At 43.0% G+C, this 24,407-nt stretch overlaps 1 protein-coding gene across 1 annotated transcript in view; it reads left to right on the top strand.

The window, feature by feature from the left end:
* scml4 (Scm polycomb group protein like 4) overlaps positions 1 to 24,407 on the top strand; it is a 124,464-nt gene that overhangs the window by 5,633 nt on the left and 94,424 nt on the right. The window contains exon 3 of the mRNA XM_080192859.1: positions 6,460 to 6,589. Within this exon, the coding sequence (XP_080048985.1) occupies positions 6,460 to 6,589 (130 nt within the window). The remainder of the gene's footprint in view (positions 1 to 6,459; positions 6,590 to 24,407) is intronic.

The following is a 24,407-nucleotide window of genomic DNA, read 5'->3' as shown; positions in this document are numbered from 1 at the left end:
ACTGTCTCTAATTAGTCCTTGCCTCTCAAATGCCTGTAGATCCTGTCTCTTTGAATACCTACTAACAGCTTACTGACTACAGGTGTGAGGCTCACCAGTCTATAGTTCCCAGGCTTTTCCCTGCAGCCCTTTTTAAACAAAGGCACAACACTTGCCACCCTCCAATCTTCAGGCACCTCACCTGTGGCTGTCAAATCATAATAGAAACAGGACTAGGCCATTTAACTTGTCAAGCCTGCACCACCATTAGTCAATAGAAATCTATCAGTTTTTGTTTTGAACTTCCACAGCCGCCTTCAGGTAGAGAATTCCAAAGATTCGCCACATTCTGAGTGAAGAAACTGTTCTTCACCTCAGTCCTAAATGGTCTACTCCTTATCCTGAGGCTACTTCCCTTGGTTTTAGTCTCAGCAACCAAGGGTAACATCTTATCTACATCCGCCCTGTCATGCCCTTTTGTAAGTTTCAACGATGTTACCCCTCATTCTTTGAAGCTGTAGGGAACACAGACCCAATCTTCCTGATCTCTCCTCAAAAGACAATCCTGCCATCCCAGGAGTTAATCTGGTGAACTTCCATTGCAGTCCCTCTATGGTAAGTATATCCTTCGTCAGAGAAGAATACCAAAATTGTACACAATATTCCAAGTAAGACCCCACTAGGCTATATACAACACAGCAAGACATCTTTACTCCTGTACTCAAATCCCCTTGCGACGAAGGCCAATATACCATTTGCCTTCCTAATTGTTTGCTGCGTCTGCATTCTAACCTTAACTGACTCATGAACAAGGACCTTCAGGTGCCCGTATACTAGCTGTACTGGAACAGCTTGGCTCGGCATGGCTAGTCCTGGCACACAATTCTTTAGTACTATTGCCGGAATGTTGTCTGAACCCATAGCCTTTATTGTACCCAGTACCTTCAGCTGTTTCTTCATATCGTGTGAAATGAATTGAATTACTTGAAGAAGGTTGAGACCTCAGAAAGAGGCTGAGATGAATCATCCATTCAGCACTTCTGGCTGAATATTGTTGCAAATGTTTCAACTCTCTGCTCCTTCTCAGTAATGTGAGTAGGTGGCGAAAACATGATCCTCCCGATCATTGCAAAAATAAAGCTTTTCCCACATCATCAGATGCGATATTATAGTGCTACAGGTCATTATCCTCTCACTGCTTTTCTCTGTCTTTCAGTCTTTTTACTAAGCAACTTGATTGAACAATATTTTCTGACCTGAGGATTGGAAGTTTAGAATTCAGCAAAGGAAGACTAAAAGACCGATTAAGAAGGGGAAAATAGAGTACGAGTGGGGAACATAAAGACTACCTGTAAAAGATTCTATAGGAATGTGAAGAGAAAAAGATTGGTGAAGGCAAATGTAGGTCCCTCACAATCACAAACAGGGGACTTCATGATGGGGAAAAAGAAATAGCTGACCAACTAAATACATACTTTGGCTCTCTCTCTTCGCAAAGGACAACACAAATAACATACCAGAAATGTTGGGGAAAACGGGGTTTAATGAGAGGGAGGAATTGAAGGCAGGCAGTGAATAGTGGGATACTGCAACGATCGGTGCTAGGACCCCAGCTATTCACAACGGGCGGGCTTTTACAGCCTTACCTATCCAGAGACCATAAAATCCCACCCAAGGTCAATGCACATTTGCCTCTCGCCTGCTCCAATTCCCATAGTGGGCGAGCTGGTAAAATTCCAGCAAATATATAATAATTCATATGAGAAACTAAAATGTAATATCTCCATATTTGCAGATGACACAAAGCTGGGTGGGTGGTTGAGCTATGAGGAGGATGCAGAGACACCTCAGTGTGATTTGGACGAGCTGAGTGAGTGGACAAATGCACGGCAAGTGCAGTATAATGTGGATAAATGTGAGGTTATCCACTTCAGTAGCAAAAATAGGAAGGCTGATTATTATCTGGTTATAAATTAAGAGACGGGAATGGGCGACAAGATCTGGGTGTCCATGTACAACCATTACTGAAGGTAATCATGCAATTGCAGCTTGTGGTAAAGAAAGCAAATTATATACTGGCCTTCACAGTGAAAGGATTTGAGAACAAGAGCAGGGATAGTCTTGCTGCAATTACACAGGGCCTTGGTAAGGCCACACCTGGAATACTGTGAGCAACTTTGCTGTCCTTATCTGAGGAATGATGCTCTTCTATAGAGGGAGTGCAACAAAGGTTTATCAGACTGATTCTTGGGAGGACTGATGTATGAGGAGAGATTGAATTGGTTAGGATTATTTTTACTGGAATGAATGAGGAACCTCATAGAAGCCTATAACATTCTAGCAGGGCTAGACAGGGTAGATAGAAGAAGATTGTTCCCAATGGTTGGGGTGTTTGGAATCAGGAGTCACAAGCTAAGATAAGAGATAAATCTCTTAGGACTGAGATGAAGAGAAATTTCTTCACCCAGAGAGTGGTAAGCCTGTGAAATTAGTTGCACAGAAAGCAGTTGCAACCAAAACATCGTGGGTGGCATCTTACTGGCTCACCACACCGATTGATCAACCGATAAGATAGGGTGAGAGGCAAAAAGTCGGGCTTGTGCCCAATTTCTCGCCTCTTGTGATCTTGCCAGTCCCATTCTGCCAGCAAAATCAGGCACAAGGCTGATTTATATGTAATGACATGTCATTAACGAGCCCAGGACGCAATAGCCTTGGCTCACTTACTTTAGTCCCCTCACTAGTCAAGGTACTCACTGGTGAGGACCACAGATACTCCCCACCAAAGGGGGCCAGGTGTGATTGCCTCGCAGGTGGGACCAGAGGCCATCGAAGCCCCACAGTGGTTGGGAGCAGGGCTGGGCAATGTCCAGGTGGCAGTGCCAGCCTGGCATCTTGGCAGTGCCCATCAGGCACCCTGGCACTGCTCACTGGACAGTGCCAAGGAGCCAGCTTCCATGGGGGTGAGGCCTAATGGAGTGGAGCCTAATGGGATGGGGAAGGGCCTTGAGACAGGTGGGGGAGCTAAGTCGGGGGATATGAAGGGGGTGGGGGTTAGTTGACTGGCTGCATGGCAGGATGTTTGGGGTAGTGATCGGAGGGGTGGATGCAATTGTGTGTGTGTGGGGCGGGGGGGGGTGGTGGGGGGCTAAGTGGGTGCAATCGGCCTGGGGGGAGCAGTGTCTGGGGGTGCTGTGACAGATCTACCAGTATACTGTGTACAGTTTCCCTGATGGTCCCTGACAGGAATTTAACACTGTGGAATTGTGAAATGGACACACCACACTCTGTTTCATATTGCTTTACCCTGTTGTTTCATATAAACACTGTAGCGAATAGATTCAGGGAATGTAAAAAGATTTTAAATTGTAAGAACAGGGTAGAATCTCTGCTAAATGATCCATTTGTTCAAATCTGTTTTGTACCCCTTTCCAGAACTGTGGGAAACATCTGTTGTAAAATTCCACCAGTTAGGAAGTAATCTTTTATTCTTTGTCTCCTAGCTCCAAACATTACCAAATTGTAGAAATGCTTTCAAACCACACCACAGAGCAGCAGATTGTGAGAATTTTGTTTCAAATGATTAACTTTCTAATATCATGCCACACAACAGTTTGCTGGTTAATTCTGAGATCAGGCTAAAGTAGAATACACAGCATCACTGAATCATTTATCCTAATCTGATAAGCAGAGTTACGTCATGAAGTCCTGTATATGAGTTCAATCCTAAACAAATGGTGATCTTAACAATTTTATGCTTTGTGAATTACCAAGGCACATTCTCACATGTTGAATATAATGTTTATAATTGTAGACAGCACAGTGACATAGTGAACTGAGCCACGACAGATCAGCCATGATCTTATTGAATGGCGGGGCAGGCTCGAAGGGCTGGATGGCCTACTCCTGCTCCTATTTCTTATGTTCTTATGTTATGTTACCACTGCTGCCTCACAGCTCCAGGCACCCAGGTGACTGTGTGGAATTTGCATGTTCTTCCCATGTTGGTGTGGGTTTCCTCTGGGTGCTCTGGTTTCCTCCCACATTCCAAAGATGTGTGAGTTAGATGGATTGGCCATGCTAAATTGATCCTTAGTGTGTGGGATTAGCTGAATAAATATGTGGGGTTACGATTTGGGATTGGATTTGGGTGGATGTTGTTGCTACAAACTTGATGGGCCGAATGGTCTCCTTCTGCATCATAGGGATTCTATTTGATGTAAGTTGGATCTCATTGGTCATAAAGGTTTACAGCATGGAAACAGGCTCTTCGGCCCAACTTGTCCATGCCACTTTTTTTTAAAAACCTAAACTAATCCCAATTGCCTGCATTTGGCTCATATCCATCTATATCCATCATATGCATGTAACTATCTAAATGCTTCTTAAAAATTGTACACGCCTCTACTACTACCTCTGGCAGCTTGTTCTAGACACTCACCACTCTCTGTGAAAAAATTGCCCCTCTGGACACTTTTGTATCTCTCCCCTCTCACCTTAATCCTATGCCGTCTAGTTTTAGACTCCCCTACCTTTGGGAAAAGATATTGACTATCTAGCTGATCTGTGCCCCTCATTATTTTATAGACCTCCATAAGTTCATCCCAAAGCCCTCTATGCTCCAGAGGAAAATAGTCCCAGTCTATCCAGCATCACCTTATAACTCAAACCATCAAGTCCCAGTAGCATCTTAGTAAATCTTTTCTGCACTCTTTCTAAACTAATAATATCCTTTCTATAGTAGGGTGACCAGAACTGCACTCAGTATCCTAAATGTGGCCTGACCAATGTCTGTACAATTTCAACAAGACATCCAAATCCTGCATTGTTATTGATGAATCCAAGCATGCCAAATACCACCTTCACCACTCTGTCCATTTGTGACTCCACTTCCAAGGAGCTATGAACATGTATCCCTAGATCTCTTTGTTCTGTAACTCTCCCCAGTGCTTTACCATTAACTGAGTAAGTCCTGCCCTAGTTCAATCTACCAAAATGCATCACCTTGCATTTGTCTAAATTAAACTCCATTTGCCATTCATCAGCCCACTAGCCCAATTGATCAAGATCCCTTTGCAATCGGAGATAACTTTGTTCACTGTTCTTGATATCATCTGCAAACTTACTAACCATGCCTCCTATATTCTCATCCAAATCATTAATATAAATGACCCAGCACTGATCCCTGAGTCACACCGCTGGTCACAGGCCCCCAGTTTGAAAAAACCCTCTACAATCACCCTCTGAAGCCAATTTTGTATCCATTTAGATACCTCACCCTGGATCCTATGAGTTTTAACCTTATGCAACAACCTACCATGTGGTACCTTGTCAAAGGCCTTGCTAAAGTCCATGTAGACAACATCAACTGCACTGCCCTCATCTATCTTCTTGGTTATGCCTTCAAAAACTCAATCAAATTTGTGAGACACGATTTTCCACTCACAAAGCCATGCTGACTATCCCTAATTAGTCTTTAAATGCCTGTAGATCATGTCTCTCAAACTACCTTCCAATAACTTACCCACCACAGATATGAGACTCACTTGCCTGTAGTTCCCAGGCTTTTCCCTGCAGCCCTTTTTAAACAAAGGCACAACATTTGCCACTCTCCAAATTCAGGCACCTCATCTGTGACTACTGATGATTCAAATATCTCGGCTAAGGGACCCGCAATTTCCTCCCTAGCCTCCCACAATGTCTTGGAATACACGTCATTAGGTCCCAGGGATTTATCTACCTTGATGCACTTTAAGACTTCCAGCACCTCCTCCTCTGTAATATGTACACTCCTCAAGACATCACCATTTATTTCCTCAAGTTCATGCTTTTCTCAATAGCAAATACTGATGAGAAATATTCATTTAGGATCTCATCCATCTCTTGTGGATCTGCACATAGATTACCTTGTTGATCCTTAAGAGGCCCTACTCTGTCCCTAGTTACTCTTTTGCCCTTTATGCATTTGTAGAAGCTCTTTAGGTTCTCCTTTGCCTGCTCTGCCAAAACTGGTCTTAGCTTTTCTCGCATAGTTAGTAGACCTGGGTTAATTGGCCTTTAGATCTATGGGTATTTTAAATTATAATTGCTGCTGCTGACAAATTGCAGCCTCAGCCCTGAAGTGGTCTTGACCCCCAGCTTTTGGGAGGCTGCAGCGAGATCCCAGTTACTGCCATAAAATCCAGGCCTGTAAATATGTAACTGCAGCGGAACAAGCTGGTCTAACTGTCAGCAAAAAACAATTTATTGTTTCATTAGCATTATTTCTAATGTGGATTTTGAAAGGAGCTCATCAGCTATAAAACACTTTCCAATGTCCTGAAGTTGTGGAAGGAACCACATGATTGCAAGTTCATTCTTTTCAGTTACCTGCTCCTTCACAAGTCAATGATGAAATCTTCACAAGTTGCAGGCAAAGGTAAGCAGAATATCATTTTGGAAGTTTCACCAGTCATTTCAAATTCTCTCTTGTTATGGCAGAGGAAGCCCCGAATTCCACAAAATCCTCCACCCATCTCGCCCACCTTAAGTACTCCGGAGCCAGACACCAGCACCGTCCCCCAGGATGCAGCGACTGTACCCAGCTCAGCGATTTCCCAAGCATTGACAGGTAGGAGGAGAAACAAACTGCTAACTATGGGGTGTCAAGGACAATGTAAGGAATGGGATTGATTTCAGACGATCTTACAATTAATTCACTGCTGCTGTGACAATCATAATTCAGGAATAAATCTATTGTATCATAAACTGGATCTTGTTCGACCAACTGGTACAATCAATTTGTTAAACGGGTAGCGAATGATTTTGCTGGAAGAATCTGGATGGGTTTTAATTGAGAACAAATCTGATTGGTTTCCTCATCCATTCCATTCTGTTACTTTACTGGGGGCGGCATGGGTGGCACAGTGGTTAGCACTGCTGCCTCACAGGGACCTGGGTTCAATTCCTGGCTTGGGTCACTGTCTATGCAAAGTCTGCATGTTCTCCCTGTGTCTGCGTGGGTTTCCTCCGGGTTGTCCGATTTCCTCCCACAGACTGATAAATGTGCTGATTAGGAGCATTGGCCATGCTAAATTGTGATTTGATTTGATTTATTATTGTCACATGTATTAGTAAACAGTGAAAAGTATTGTTTCTTGCGCACTATTCAGACAAAGCATACCATTCATAGAGAAAGAAATGAGAGAGTGCAGAATGTCGTGTTACAGCCAGAGCTAGGGTGTAGAGAAAGATCAACTTAATGCAAGGTAGGTCCATTCAAAAGTCTGATGGCAGCAGGGAAGAAGCTGTTCTTGAGTCGGTTGGTTTGTGACCTTGACGGAAGAAGGTGGAAGAGAGAATATCCAGTATGTGTGGGCTCCTTAATTATGCTGGCTGCTTTGCTGAGGCAGCGGAAAGTGTAGACAGAGTGAATGGATGGGAAGCTGGATTGCATGATGGATTGGGCTACATTCATGACCTTTTGTTGTTCCTTGTGATCTTGGGCAGAGCAGAAACCATACCAAGCTGTGATGCAGCCAGAAAGAATACTTTCTATAGTACATCAGCAAATGTTGATGAGAGTCGCAGCTGATACGCCAAATTTCCTTAGCCTTCTGAGAAAGTAAAGTGTTGGTGGGCTTTCTTAACTATTGTGTCGGCATGGGGGTGTGGCAACTAGGGATTTTCACAGATTGCAGCGTTAATGTAGAAAAATAGAAAAACTACAGCACAAACAGGCCCTTCAGCCCACAAGTTGCACTGAACATATCTCTACCTACTAGGTTTACCTAAACCCTCTATCTTACTAAGTCCCATCAACTCATCCAAAAGTCTCTTAAAAGACCCTATCGAATCTGCCTCCACTACCACCACCGGCAGCTGATTCCATGCACCCATCACCCTCTGAGTGAAAAACTTACCCCTGACCTCTCCTCTGTACCTACTCCCCAGTACCCTAAACCTGTGTCCTCTTGTGGCAGCCATTTCAGCCCTGGGAAAAAGCCCCTGAGAATCCACTTGATTACTTCTGCCACAAATAAATAAACTTAAACTTCGGACTGATGCATGAGACACCAAGGTCTCGTTGAGTATCCGCCCATCCAAATAATAATCTGCCTTCCTATTTTTTTGCTGCCGAAGTGGATAACCTCACGTTTATCAATATTATATTGCACCTGCCATGCAGATGCCCACTCACTCAGCCTACCCAAATCACGCTGAAGCATCGCTGCATCCTCCTCACAGCTCACCCTCCCACTCAACTTTGTATCATCTGCAAATTTGGACATAATTCATTTGTTTCCCTCGCCCAAATCATTAATATATAATGTGAATAGTTGAAACACAAAGAGGATCTTGTCTATTCACAAAGTATTTGCCTATATTTATTCTTCAAAGAACAACTCAAAAAGCAGTTATTTTTTTCATCGTGAATGTTAGGTTTTGTACGAAATGAGACAATATAAACAAAATGGTGCAATCTTAAAGAGGATACAGTAACAGAGAGACCTGCAGATGTACATCTTTGAAGATTTTGAAAAAGTTTTAAAGCTTATTTATTGGTGTCACAAGCAGGCTTACATTAACACTGCAATGTAGTTACCGTGAAAATCCCCTGGCCACCATGCTCCGGCGTCTGTTTGGGTATACTGAAGGAGCGTGGCCACTTCACCTAACCTGAAAGACGTGGATACTGGACTGTGGCAACTAGGGGAATTTCAGTGACTTCATTGCAGTGTTAATATAAACTTTACTTGTGACTAATAATAAACTTTAACTTAACCAGCACATCTTTTGGACTGTGAGAAGAAATTGGAGCACCCAGAAGAAACGCGTGCAGACACGGGGAGGATGTGCAAACTCCACACAGACAGTGACCCAAGCTGGGAATCAAACCCAGGTCCCTGGCACTGAGGCAGCAGTGCTAACCACTATGCCACCCAGATGGTAGGACTGTGAGTGGGTAGCATACTGAATTACAACATCACTACAGGATATTGCATCAGAGACTACTTGGGAAGGCCGATGTCTTCCGCTGTTTATTTCAAGTTTATATAATACTAATGTCAAGCCGTATTGAGACAAATAGAATCATTTACAAACCATTTAATTCATGCTGCATACGGGAAGTCATTGGCAAATACACTGGGTGAATAGAGCCTAGGGACTGAGAAATGATTGAAAAAGAGCACACAGATTGTAACTCAGTCCTCATCTTAAAGTTACACATTCTGATTTTTTTTAAACTATGGTTTGGAAGCAAAATGAGTGGCAACTGAGGAAGTAGAATTGATTGGACTACAGGGGTTTCCTTACCATAGGTTGAGGAGGAGAGAGACCACAAACAGGTAATACAGAATGACAAATTTATGTAGGCAGTAGTAGACATAGAAATTGGTAATAAAAAAAAGTTGACACAAAATATGATGACAGGAATAATGGTTTTAGGAAATTGGATATATGAAGGCTCGTAAGGCCCTTGAGTCATTCCTCCACACTATCCTCACAGCCTCTGATGTCTTTACTGTCTAGAAATATATTCAATGGCTGATCGTCCACAGCTTTCTGGGGTAATGAATTCCAAAGATTTAACTACACCCTGAGTGAAGCAATACTCATCTCAGTCCTAAATGACCCTCTTTTTCTGAGACTGTGTCCCCTGGTTCTGCAGCCCCAGGCAGGGGAAACATCCTTCCTGCATCTACCTTGTCAAGCCCTGTAAGAATTTTGTAGGTTTCAATGTGATTGCCTCTCATTCATAGAATCATAGAAACCCTACAGCACAGAAAGAGGCCATTCGGCCCATTGAGTCTGCACCGACTACAATCCCACCCATGCCCTAACCCCATATCCCTACACATTTTACCCACTAATCCCTCTAACCTACACATCACAGACACTAAGGGGCAATTTTAACAACTGTACCAAATACAGGACCAGTCTACTCAATCTCTCCTCATAGAGCAATCTTGTTATCCCAGGAATCAGTTTGGTGAACTTTTGTTGCACCCCCTCTATGGCAAGGAAATTCTTCCTATATATACTCCAGGCGGAGGAGTCTAAACGAGGCTCAGTACAAGAGTTGCAACTTAGACATCTTTATTCCTGTACTCAAAACCTCTTGCAAATAAAGGCCAATATACCATTTGCCTTTCTGATTGCTAACTGCACCTTCATGCTAGATTTTAGTGACTCACGAACAAGGTGATCCAGATCCCTTTGGACATTCCAATCTCTCCCTCTTTAAAAAATAGGTTTTTCCTACCAAAGTGGATAACCTCTCATTTCTCCATATTATATTCCATCTGTGATGTTTTTGCCCACTCAACCTGTCTAAATCCGCTTGAAGCATCTTTGCAATCCCCTCATAGTTTATATTACTACCTAGTTTTGTGTAATAAGCAAAGTTGGAAATATTAAATTTGGTCCCCACATCCAAATCATTGATATAGATTGTGTAAAATTGGGTCCCAAGCATTGATTGATCCTTACAACCCGCTTGTCACAGCCTGCCAACATGTTAATGACCCATTTATTCTGTTTGCTGTCTGGTAACCAATTCCCAATCCATGCCAGCGTATTACCCCAATTGCATGTGTTTTGTTTACTAACCTCTTGAGTTTGACCTTATTGAAAGCCTTGTGGAAATCCAAATATACCACATTCACTGGTTCCCCTCATCTATTCTGCTAGTTGCATCCTCAGAAACACTGCTGCAAGTTTGTCAATCGTGATTTCCCTTTCATAAATCCATGTTGACCTTGCCCAATCCTACCATTTATTTTCTAAGTATTCACTTAGCACATCCTTTATAAAAGATTCTAACATTTTCCACACTCTTGATCTCAGGTTAACAGGTTCTCTGTTTTCTTTCTACCTCCTTTCTTAAATAATGGAGTTACATTTGCCACCTTCTAATCTACAGGAGCAATTCCAGAATATATTGAATTTTGGAAGGCGCATGCACCAGTGCATCCATTTAAGCCATCTCTTTCAGTGGTTTGGGGCCTAGGTCCAGGGGATTTTGAACAAAGAACATTATAGCACAGGAACAGGCCCTTTAGCCCTCCAAGCTGCACCAACCAAAACCCTACTGCACCTAGTATTCCCAGGCAGTCTCCCATCCATGTACTAACCAGGCCTGAGACTACTTAGCTTCCAAGATCAGGTGTTTTCAGACTAGTATGGCCATAGGCAACTACCTTAACTACTTTCAACTCATTAATTTCTCCAATTAATTCACTAGTTTTTTATTCATGCTAGTCTTTTCAGTTCCTTGGTCCTACTAAGCCTTTGATTCCCTAGCTATTTTAGCAGCATTTTTTTTGTATCTTCCTCCAAGAAGACAGACATAAATGCCAAAATTTTACTGGCACACCCGGCCCTGAGGCTCATAAGATTGCCGTTCTGCAAGAATCAGGGCGGGCATGCCGATAAAATCAGGGCCAAAGGCTGGAATTTTCTGGGTGTTCCTGCCTGCAGGATGTTCTGGTCCCGCTGACGGTGCAACCCTGCCACAGGTTTCTCAGTTGTGGGAAGTCCCATTGACAGCGGTGGGACCAGAAGATCCGGCTGCTGGTGGTAGTCTCCCGCCATGAGAAACACGCCGCAGGGAGGCCAGAAAATAGCCTCCAAAGTATTTGTTTAGTTTCTCTGTCATTTCCTTATTTCCCATTATAAATTCTCCTTTCCTAGCCTGTAGTGAGCTCACATTTGATTTTGTTAATCTTCTTTTTCACATACCTATAGAAACTTTTACAGTCCACTTTTATATTTCTCTCAAATTTACTCTCGTACTGTATTTTTCTCTCTCAGTGTTTTGGTCCTCCTTTGCTGAATTCTAAAAAGCTCCCTCAGGAACACTACTTTTTTGGCAACCTTATAAGCTTCTTCCTTTGATCTAATACAATCTTTGACTTCTCTAGTTAGCCACAGTTGTACCACTTTTCTTGTTGACTGTTTGTGCCTCAAAGGAATACATAATAAACTATGTATTAACCCTGAGATTATTGATTTTGAAGTCTTGCTTTTTGATCTCTTTATTAACTCTCTAAAATTTACTTTCAGGACCTTATCTTTCTTTCTAGCTATGTAGTTGGTATTAATGTGGACCACAATCTCTAGTTGTTTGCCACCCCTGCGTAAAAAAAAACTGGAATTAAAAAATTAACAATGAAACCATTGCGGATTGATATAAAACCGCATCTAGTTCACTAATGTCCTTTAGGGAAGGAAATCTGTCACCTTACCTGGTCTAGCCTACATGTGATCCATTGCAGTATGGTTGTCTCTTAAAATGTCCTCTGAACAAAGGCAATTAGGGATGGCTGATAAATGTAGGGTTAGCCAGCAATACCCACTTCCCATGAACGAATAATATAACAAATAAGAATGTCCTGCAGCCACTTGGTAACATCTTTGACCCTGGGAGGCAACATACCATCCTGGAGTCACATCTACAGCTGCAGAAATGCTTGCCAGTTCCCCTAAAGTATTAAATACCCTATTACTTTTCTATTCTCCTTCCTCCCCTCCTGTGCAGCCGTGCCACCTGTGATGCCACTGGTCTGGCTGTGGCTGCATAGTGTTCAAAGCAGAAAACCAGATAGTGAGTGAGATGGACTCAGGACAATCCTGCACGACCTGCCTGGTCCAACTAGACTGACTGATGGTCACCTATTCCCTTTCTGCCTGTACTCTCTTAACCTGTGGTGTGACCACCTCCCTAAATGTGCCATCCATGTAGTTCTCAGCCTTGTGGATGTGTCACTCCAGCCAATACTTCCTGCACATGGGACCATCCAGAGAATGGAGGGGTCCACAACCTTCCACGCATTATAGGAAGGGCTATCCACCCAGCTGAGCTGTCCGGCCATGCCTTAACTTACAGACTTTTTATTATAAACTGGAAACTGGATATATAGGAACTACAGCACCTAACAAGCTTTACCACTGCTAATAAACCTTACTACTGATAATAAAATCTTACAATTATTGCTGAATTACACAAGCTTTGAAAGATAAGTGAGTATATAAATCTCCCCAACCAAGCACTTACTGTGACAACTGTTTTCTCACTCACCTGATGAAGGAGCAGCACTCTGAAATCTTGTGCTACCAAATAAACCTGTTGGACTTTACCTGGTGTTGTGAGACTTTGTACAGATTTCTCATCATGCAGTTGCTCAACAGTCTGAGTTGCTGGCTCTTTTCAACTGCTCTCCACATTTCTTCAGACTCAAAGTTAAGCTGCTTACATGAGCATTACATCTTCCCTCACTGCATTCAATTTCCTCACTCTCCAAATTCCCCAGTTCACGCTCTGTGATCACATCACTCAGTTACCAGCTGCTAGCCTTGTGCTCGCTTACTTCATGTGCTTAGCAAGACCACCCCTACTTATACTGGCTGAAATTCCTCAGACATGAGTTGATGCTTTTGGCTAGGCTAGAGAATGCAGTGGCAATGGTGTAGTGGTATTGTCATTGGGCTAGTAATCCAGATTCCCAGGGCAATGACCTGGGAATCTAGGTTTGAATTCCATCACAGCAGGTGGTGAAATTTAAAATCTGGAATTAGCAGTCTAATGATGACGAAAAACCCATGGTTGATTGTCATAAAACCCCATCTGGTTCACTAATATCCTTTTGGGAAGGAAATCTGCTATCCTTACCTGGTCTGGCCTACATTTGGTTCCAGACCCACAGAAATGACTCTTAACTGCCCTGAGGGGATGGGCAATAAATGCTGGCCCAGCCAGCAATGCCCACATCCCATAAACTAATTAATAAAAAACTAGCTCCTAATTAATTAGCTGCCTCTCCTGAGCAGAGTTTGTTTATCCTTGGCTAAAACTTAAAGAACCTTAACTTCAACAGCAAATTGTAGTTAAATTTGAAATGCAAACTAGACCACCATTGAGAAAGAGATTTAACCCTTAAAAGATAGGCCTTAAAATTTTCTCACTCACCAAATTCCCAGCCTCACACTCTGTGCCTAGATGCGCTCAATGATGAGTTGTGATCTTTTTGTTTGCTTTAATGAAAGGAATTGTGCAGGCATAAAATTTATTAGATGAGAGTAGATATAGAAGCAATAAGAAACAGAATAAACACTGATACAAATAACCGGTAAATGAGTAACATTTGAATTAATCCAGAAAAGTTTAAAGTTACTCTTTAGAATATGCATTGTCCACATGTTAAGAATACATGAGTCTCTGGATGAGAAATATTTCCATTGACTTCCTGCTGTTATAACATGCATGGACAATGAAATTCTGGTTCATTGTACAGCCCAGTTGCAAATAAACTGAACTAAAGATCACAGGAAAAACCCACAGCTTTCATATAATCATGGGGACTTCCAAAGACAAGCTTCACTGCCCAAGATAAAAGACACTGTACAAAGAGCTGTCACTTAACATAATCAGCAAATTGACACATATTACCTGAGCCTCACATCCATGGAGGACTTGCATTATTTTGAATTTTTAGAACAAAGCACCCACTTAGCTGGTAAATGACGAGATCAATCAATTTGAACTATTACCCTACAATCTCCAAGTTTAGTGAAGAAATACAATTTCCATATCAAACCTTGCTATTTCAAAACAGTAAATAATCTATAAGATGAAAATTTTTCCTTGTTGAAGCAGAGAACGCCACTGGAGAAAAATTGATGATACTTGATTGTTGTGCAAAGTTAACCAAAGGAGGTGCAAGCCGCAGAATTGTTCATACAATCTGACAGCAGCTCCTCTTCCAGATAAATACTGTACAGTGTTTGCCTCCTAATTCAAAGTTGCCTTATTCAAACATACAAGCATACTAATTAGGAGCAGGAATAGGCTCTGCCATTTCCTGATAATTAATTTTTCAGTGCTATCGATTACCATGATGTGGAGATGCTGGTGTTGGACTGTGGAGGGCACAGTAAGAAATCTCGCAACACTAGGTTAAAGTCCAACAAGTTTGTTTAGAATCACAAGCTCTCGGAGCGCTGCTCCTTCGCTGCTCTCACCTGATGAAGGACCAGCGCTCAGAAAGCTTGTGACTCCAAATAAACCTTAAAGTCCAACCTAGTTGGACTGTAAAATGGGCAAGAAAGCGTCCTGTTTTCTCGCCAATTCCAAGTCCAACTAGGTTGGACTTTAACCTGGTGTTGTGAGACTTCTTACTATGTCAATTGCCATGACTTACCTCGCTAGAAAAATTGGCAAGAAAACAGGAGGCTTTCTCGCCCATTTTACACTGTAATCTCATGGCCCGGCATATCCACCACTCTATCATTACCATCAAACCAGGGGAATCGACCCTGGTTGAGTGAACAGTGCAGGACGGCATGCCAGGAGCAACACCAGGCATACCTAAAAATGAGGTATCAGCCTGGTGAAGCTACAACCCAAGACTACTTGTGTTCCATACAGCATAGGCAACATGCAGAGCTAAGAGATTCCACAACCAACAAATGAAATCAAAGCTCTGCAGTCCTGCCGACCCAGCTGTGATTGGTAGTGGACAATTAAACAACAGCTGAAGGCAGGGCGCGTCACAAATTTCCCCATTCTCAGTGAAGGAGGTGCCCAGCACATCAGTGCAAACGATAAGGCTGAAGCATCTGCAACAATCTCCAGCCAGAAGTGTCAAGTTGATGATCCATCTTTGGCCTCCTGCTGAAATCCCCATCATCATTTGATGCTTGTCTTCAGCCAATTCGATTCACTCCACATGATATCAAGCAATGGCCCTGACAACATCTGGCAATAGTAATGAAGACACGTGTTCCAGAACTAGCTGTGCCCGAGCCAAGCTGTAACATTTTCATTAATCACTGTCATCTCAATATGCAAGATGCACTGCAGCAATTCACCAAGTCTCTTTAAACAGCACCTCCCAAGCCCATGACCTCTACCATCAAGAAGAACTAAGGCAGCAGACACAGGGGTTCACCATGATCTGGAAATTCTCCTCCATTGTGACTTGGAATATATCACCATTACCTCACTGTTGCTGGGTCAAAATCCTGGAACTTGTCCCCTAACAGCATTATGGGTATACCTACGCCACATGGGCTGCTCTCCATCATCTCTTAGAGAAGAGCAATAAAAATGCGGGCTTAGCAGAGATGCGCACACTCCGTGAAGTAATAAGAAGAAGATCAGTGCTGAAGCCTCAACTATTTACCATCTGTATTCGTGACTTGGATGAAAGGACCAAATATATGGTTGCTAAACCTGCTGAAGACATAAAGATATGTAGGATGGGAAGTTGTGAGGAAGGGGGCTTCGAAGTGAGGTAGATAGGTTATGTGAAATTAGGTTGCTGGAGTATAATATGTGAAAATATGAACTTGTCCACTTTGGCAGGAAGAATAGAAATGTTACTTATAGACAGAGATTCCAAAACACTGTGGTATAGCCTAAACATGCTGGTGAAACCGACTTCAGAGCATCCCCCTTTCTCCAATGGCAGCATATACTCCCCCATACTGACACTCTTCATCCGCATCAGGGCATCAGGGCCCTACTAATGGAACCCAACGTACCCCCGCCCCCCACCATCATGACTCCCTTCATGATCCACCCCTGCAAAACCCCTTGTTGTAGCCCTCCCGTGCATAGGCACCCATTATAGCTCCCTATCACAGCATGCATGCAGGCCCGACCCCTACTCAGGCCCCAACCCCTTGACACTACGCCAGCACACTTAGTGTCCAACTGGCACTACCAACGTTCCAGGTAGGCACTGCCTGTGTGTCAGGTGGGCACTGCCTGGCCATGCCCCTGACCACTTGGGGTGCTTCAATGGCCTCTAATTCCTGTGGCAAGGCCATGGAGCCTGGTCTCGGCCAGTGGAGATCAGTAGTGATTCGCGTGGCGTGACGCCATGCCAGAGAACTGGGAAGCATCTGGGATGGGGAAGCAGCCATGCTTAATCATATGGAAATCCAGCCAATCTGATGTTAATAAGCTTTGTGCCCTTTCTGGACATGAGGTGGTTCTCGCCAATAAAAAGGGGCCAGGAAGAAAGCAGTCCATTTTGCATGGGGTGCGAATGGGATGCTTAGCCTCTAGCGCTATTTTCCCAGTTCCCCGCATCCGTTGAATGATGTGGTGAGGTGGTAAGATCACACGCAATGTATTGAAACCTATAAGATCCTGAGGAGACTGACAGGGTGTATGCTGAAAGGATCTTTTCCCATGTGGGTGAGACTCGAACTAAGGAGCACGCTTTAAAACTAAAGGGTGTCCCATTTAACATGGAAATTAGGAGAAAATGTTATCTCTCAGGGGGTTGAGTATTTGGAAGTCATGTCCCCAGAGAGCAGTGGTGCAGGGTCACTGAATATTTTAAAGGCTGAATTAAAAAGAATCTTGCCTAACAAGGGATTTGAAGATTTGGGTGGCATGGTGGCACAGTGGTTAGCACTGCTGCCTCACAGCGCAAGGGATGTGGGTTCAATTCTAGCCTTGGGTTACTGTCTGTGTGGAGATTGCAGTTCTCCCCATGACTGTGTGGGTTTCCTCCGGGTGCTCCAATTTCCTCCTACAGTACAAAGATGTGTGGGTTAGGTGGATTGGCAATGAAAAACTGACCCTAATGCCAGGGGGCTTAGCGGAGTAAATATGCGGGGTTGTAGGGAATAGGGCCTGGGTGAGATTGTGGTCAGTGCAGACTTGATGGGCTGAATGGCCTCCTTCTGCACTATGATTCTAAAATTATACTGGGTAGGCAGGAAAGTAAAATTGAGACCACAACAAGAGCAGCAATGATCTTATCAAACGGCTGAGGGCCTTAAGGAAAAGAGTGGCCTACAACCATTCCAAATTTAGATGTTTCCTTTCATTTATTTGTGGGACGTGGGAGTCGCTGGCTGGCCAGCATTTATTGCCCATCCCTAGTTGCCCTTCAGAAGGTAGTGATGAGGAACAAGATGCCAGTTTTGCAACTCCAATGGTTGCAGAACAGTTAGTAACTCGTGGCAATTGCCAATTCAAAGAGTAGCTCTTTGTTACCAGAAGTAGTTGGCTGATTTGCGCATTAGTAACACTTTGCATCTCATTCAGATGTTCTGGAAGCATTTGTTGCTTAGCATATGAAATGCTCCACAACACAGAATTCATACAAAGAATTCATTTGGTGATAAAAATAACTCTTGTGAAAATAGTGGGTTTTTTTCTAACAATGCTGCTAATGAATGAAGCGTATGGCCTTATTAATTTTTGATCATATTAATGCTATAGGGAGATCAGTTGGGTCAAACCCTAAAGAAAATAATTATGAATGAATACGAATTTGCAGAGTTTTAAATATAATTCTATATATGCACTGTACTTATAATAGGAATCAGTTTCTTACTTCATGCTCCCTGCAGTGCTCCTTGCACACCAAGAAAATTTATCAGAAAGCTGAAGTGCATGATTTTTAAGTCTTTAAATTAGCTAGATGAAATATTTTGCACAGTGGGGAGCATTTAAATTTCTGAATTCCTGGTAGCTAAATGTCCCTGCTGCTACTGTGAAGTTAGATAAATTACATATAATGCTATTGAATTGTGAGTTCTCAGCTGAAATACATATTTTAATGCAAATCAAAACATCAGAACTGGTCTGCATACTTGTTAATGTCTATGTTTTATTTCACATATCATCTGGAATTGGATATAAAACTCATAAAGAAGTTATTAGGATTATTATGTATAACTTGCCAGAACATTACAGCAACAAAAGTTGGAACAACTAACTCTTTCAATCTTAACTTTGACGCTACAGAATAGAAATGACAACACAGGAGGCCATTTTTTCAAAGTCAAAGATAATTTATTAGTCACAAGTAAGGCTTACATCAACACTGCAATGAAGTTACTGTGAAATTCCCCTAGTCACCACACTTCAACACCCGTTCGGGTCAATGCACCTAACCAGCACGTCTTTCAGACTGTGGGAGGAAACCCGAGTGCCTGGAGAAAACCCACACAGACACGGGGAGAATGTGCAGTCTCCACACTGATACTGACCTGAGCTGGGAATCGAACTCAGGTATCTGGAGCTGTGAGGCAGCAGTGCTAACCACTATGCCACCATGTTGCTCCACTGGGCATTTGGCTCATTGCATTTATACTGGTGTCAGCTGTTCAACTGGAGCTATATACTTTAACTCCATTTCCTGTATCATTTTATGTTTATCATTTTAAAATCTTTATCCAATTCCCTTTTAGTTTATACTGTGATCTCTGTTTCAATATCCACCTGTTGTTATGCATTCCATCTCTCATTCCTGGCCTCATTCTACTGCATCTTTGCAATATGCTTTTAATTGCTCTAATATTGTTCTACAATGGTGGTTAATGGTTGTGTTGTTGGATCAATAACCTAGAACTTGAACAAGTAGTTCTGAAAATTTTTGCTTCAATCCCATCATGAGAGGCTTTGAATTTCAATTCAATTTAAAAACAAACCTGAATATTTTGATTTGATTTAACTTATTATTGTCACATGTCTTAACATACAGTGAAAAGTATTGTTTCTTGTGCTGTACAGACAAAGCATACCATTTATAGAGAAAGAAACGATGGAATAATTCAAGGAGCAATTCAAAGATCCTACACTTGAACCATAGAAAGATTTATCACACGGAAGGAAACATAGGGTGGGATTTTACAGTCTCACCCTCCCCGTGACTGGAAATCCCCGCCCAAGGTGTACAGACCTTTTAATGGTCCATCAAATTGTCCATCCTGCCCATGACAGGAATGGATGATTTACCCTATAGTGTCCATTCCAGCTGAAAAAGCTCAAAAGCCTCAGATGAACCTGTATCCAAGGTCACCATCGCAGATGTCAGAGCATCCTTCTCGAAAATCAACCCACAGAAAGCGACTGGCCCAGATGGGGTACCCAGATGAGCACTCAGACCCTGCGTGGACCAGCTGGCGGGGGTATTCACGGACAACTTTAACCTCTCTTTACTCCAAACTGAGATGACCATCACCCTGGTACCAAAGAAAAGCCTGTAGACTACTCTCAAGTCATTGGGCATAGTCAACATGGATTTATGAATGCAAAATCATGTTTGATGAAGCTGTTGGGAGTTTCTTGAGAATGTTGTTGCAGAAGAAGCTGTTTGGATTCTGCTTCCAGTCAGAGATGGAGATCCATCAAAGATGACAAAAGTACCAGACCAAGCTCGAGTCCCAGCCTAGCCATACTGACCCCCGCCGACTATGGCAAGGTCTGCAAGACATAACAGGCTACAAGATGAAGGCATCTAAAATTGGTGGTACCAATGCACCCCTCCCTGATGAGCTCAATGCATTTTATGCCCGATTTGAGCAAGAGGTCAGCAAGAAATGCCCTCTACCCCGAAAACTCAGACGAACCTCTATCCAAGGTCACCATCACAGATGTCAGAGCAGCCTTCTCAAAAGTCATCCCATGGAAAGCTCAATGGATAACTAGACGAGCACGCAGATCCTGTGGGGGTATTCATGAACAGCTTTAACCTCTGTTTATACCAAACTGAGATGACCATCATCCTGGTACCAAAGAAAAGCCGAGCAACATGCCTTTAATGACGATCTGTCAGTGGCTCTGACATCCATCATTAAGATTAGTCATGGCAGGAATCAGTTCCAGCCTCCCTGACTATCTGGATTCAGGACAGTTTGCCTACCGTCACAACAGGTTCGCAATGGACACCATCTCCCTGGCCATACACTCAACCCTGGAACACCTAGATAATGAAGACACCTATGCCAAACTTCTATTTATTGACTACTGTTCGCCCTTCAACACCATTATTCCCATGAAACTCATCTCCAAACTGCATGGCCTGTGGCTTGGCTCCTCCCTTTGCAACTGGATTCTCAACTTCCTAAGCTACTGTAATCAGTAAGGATAGGCAACAACACCTCCTCCACAATTATCCTGAACACTAGTGCCCCACAAGGCTGTATCCTCAGCCTTTGACTATACTCCTTATACACTGACTGTGTGGCCACATTCCCGTCCAACTCGATTTTCAAGTTTGCCGATGATGCCACCATAGTGAGTTGGATCTCAAATAATGACGAGACACATTACAGCAAAGAGATGGAGAATCTGGTGAACTTGTACAACAATAATCTCTCCCTTAATGTTAACAAAATGAAGGAAATACTCATCAACTTCAGAAAGCATAGTGGAAGACTTGCCTTGTCTACATCAATGAGGACGAAGTGAAAATGGTCGAAAGCTTCAAATTTAAACGTAAGAACATAAGAACTAGGTGCAGGAGTCGGCCATTTGGCCCCTTGAGCCTGCTCCACCATTCAATAAGATCATGGCTGATCTTTTTGTGGACTCAGTTCCACTTACCGACCTGCTAACCATAACTCTTAATTCCTTTACTGTTTAAAAAATTTATCTATGCTTGCCTTAAAATCATTCAATGAGGTAACCTCAATTGCTTCACTGGGCAGGGAATTCCACAGATTCACAACGCTTTGTGTGAAGAAGTTCCTCCTCAACTCAGTCCTAAATCTGACTTCCCCTTATTTTGAGGCTATGCCCCCTAGTTCTAGTTTCACCCGCCCAGGGAAACAACACCCCTGCTTCTATCTTATCCAGGTGTTTCTAGGTGACTAGATCACCAGCAACCTGTCCTGGTCCCCCCATGCTGACGCTACAGTCAAGAAAGCCCACCAACGCCTCTACTTTCTCAGGAGGCGAAGGAAATTTGGCATGTCAGCTATGACTCTTACCAACTTTTACAGATGCACCATAGAAAGCATTCTTTCCAGTTGTATCACAGCTTGGTATGGCTCCTGCTCGGTCCAAGACTGCAAAAAACTACGGAGAGTCATGAACAATGCCCAGCCCATCACACAAACCAGTCTCCCATCTATCGACACTGTCTACAGTTCTCAATGTCTTGGAAAAGCAGCTAGCATTGCCAAGGACCCCACACACCCCGGACATACTCTCTTTCACCTTCTTCTGTCGGAAAAAAGATACAAAAGTCTGAGGACGCGTACCGACTGACTGAAGGTCAGCATCTTCCCTGCTACAATCAGACTCTTGAATAGACCTACCTTGTATTAAATTGATCTTTCTCTACCCCCTTGCTATGACTGTAACACTACATTCTGCACTCTTTCCTTTTCTTCTCTACGTACTGTATGCTTTGTCTGTATAGCGCGCAAGAAACAATACTTTTCACTTTATGTTAATACATGTAACAATAATAAATCAAATCAAACCAAATTGAAGAGCTGATAAAGAGGATGTAGCATACCTGGATTTTCAGCAGGCTTTCAATAATATTCCCCACAGGAGGTTGGTTACTAAAATCAAAGCAAATTGGAGAGGAGGTAATATACTGGCATGGGTTAGTGATTGGTTAACGTGCAGAAAACAAAGAGTAGGAATGAAAAGGTCATCCTTATGTTGGCAGGCTGTGAGTAGTGCGGTGGCACAGACATCAGTACTCACGCCCCGGCTGTTCACAATAAATATCGATGGTTTTGATATGGGGAGCAAATGTAATGGGCGGGATTTTTCCATTCCACTGCGCTGCTCAAGTAGAGGGGCGGAGAATATGAGTGAGAGGCAAAAAATCATGTTTGTGCCTTCACACAGAATAGAATCGAATGGCAGAAGAAGCCATTCGGCCCATTGAGTCTGTACTGACACTCTGACAGAGTATCTTACCTAGGCCCTTTCCCTCATCTTACCCCTGTAGCCCATTTCCCATGGCTAATCCATCAAACCTACAAATCTTGGTGCAGTAAGGGGCACCTTGGCATGGCCAATCCATCTAACCTGCACATCTTTGGACTGTGGGAGGAAACCAGAGCACCTGGAGAAAACTCAGGGGGAATGTACAAACTCCACCCAGTCACTGAAGGCTGGAAGTGAACCCAGTTCCCTGGCATGGTGAGGCAATAGTGCTAACCACTGTGCCAATGTGCCACCCACTTCATCTTTCTTAGTACCACGGAATTGTCTCAGCTGCCTACAAAGTTCATCCTCAATTTCGTTCCCTATTAGATGATCTAGAGTTTATGGCCAATACAAAGAAGAGATCCATTCTTATATTGCAACCTAGGCAGCATTGCTCTGAGTATATCAAACCTCAACTTCCAAAGGATTTTCGTTCCTGGTCCTGCTTTATGCTGTCTCTAGTTTTACTGAAGATGTAATGGTGGAAATTGTTACTTTGCAATCTTGGCCTGGGTTGTTTCAAGTTCCTGCCTCACAGTTTAACTGTAGTTTTGTCTTTAAGGTTTACTTCTGAGGCCTTGCACAATCTCATACTGTAACCCCGAGTCATTTGTACCTTTCCTCCCCTTTTCATATCCTGATTTTACTGCTTACAACTTATTTGCCCCTGCATTGCACTTAACATTTCCCTGTTTGTACGAAGATTTTGTCCTCTTCTCCTCATTGCTCTATTTTCCTTCTTAGAGAGGACATTTATAAATATAGAGCTTCTTCCATGTCACAGGATTTGCCAATGCCATAGAAATCTGAGGACTGCTTTTTTTCACCATATCTGTCACTCCCATGTGTTGATCTCCCAGGATTTCTGCCTTTCACAGATGTGACTTTGATATTACCTTGGAGAGGACCTGCTTTGTTGTCTAAGATCTAACTCCAGCAGGATATGGGTAGGCTGGAAAATTGGGCAGAGGAATGGCAGATGGAATTTAATCCTGACAGATAAAGTTAAAAAGTTTATTTATTAGTGTCATAAGAAAGGCTTACGTTAACACTGCAATGAAGTTACTGTGAAAATCCCCCAGTCGCCTCACTCCAGCGCCTGTTCGGGTTACTGCACCGAACCAGCACATCTTTCAGACTGTGGGAGGAAACCGGAGCATCCAGACATGGGGAGAACATGCAAACTCCACATAGACAGTGACCTGAGTGAGGACTTGAACCCAGATCCTGGCACTGTGTAGCAGCAGTGCTAACCACTGTGCCACCATGCGTGAGGTGATGCATTTTTGTAGATCCAATTCAGGTGAGAGCTACAAAATAAATGGCAGAATCATCAGGAGCATAGACACACAGAGAGATCTCTGTGAGTACAGCTCCACAGAGCCATATAAGTGGCAGCACAGGTGGAAAAGGTGGTGAAGAAAGCATAAGGTACACGGACAGAGCATTGAGCGTAAAAGTTGGCAAATTATGTTACAATTATATAAAATGTTGATTAGGCCACATTTGGAATACTATGTCCAATTCTGGTCACCACACCACTAGAAGGACACAGAGGCTTTGGAGAGAGCGCAGAAAAGATTTACCAGGAAGTTGCCTAGTATGGAGGGTATTAGTTATGAGGAGTGATTGAATAAACTGGGATTCTTCTCCCTGGAAAGGCAAAAGCTGAGGGGTGATCTGACAGAAGTTTATAAAATTATGAGAGGTATAGATAGGATGAACAGTTGGAAACTTTTTCCAA

The sequence above is a fragment of the Carcharhinus amblyrhynchos genome, chromosome 7 (assembly GCF_965287045.1).
Source record: "Carcharhinus amblyrhynchos chromosome 7, sCarAmb.v2.hapA, whole genome shotgun sequence".
NCBI lineage: Eukaryota > Metazoa > Chordata > Chondrichthyes > Carcharhiniformes > Carcharhinidae > Carcharhinus > Carcharhinus amblyrhynchos.
This window is presented reverse-complemented; position numbering and strand designations above follow the sequence as displayed.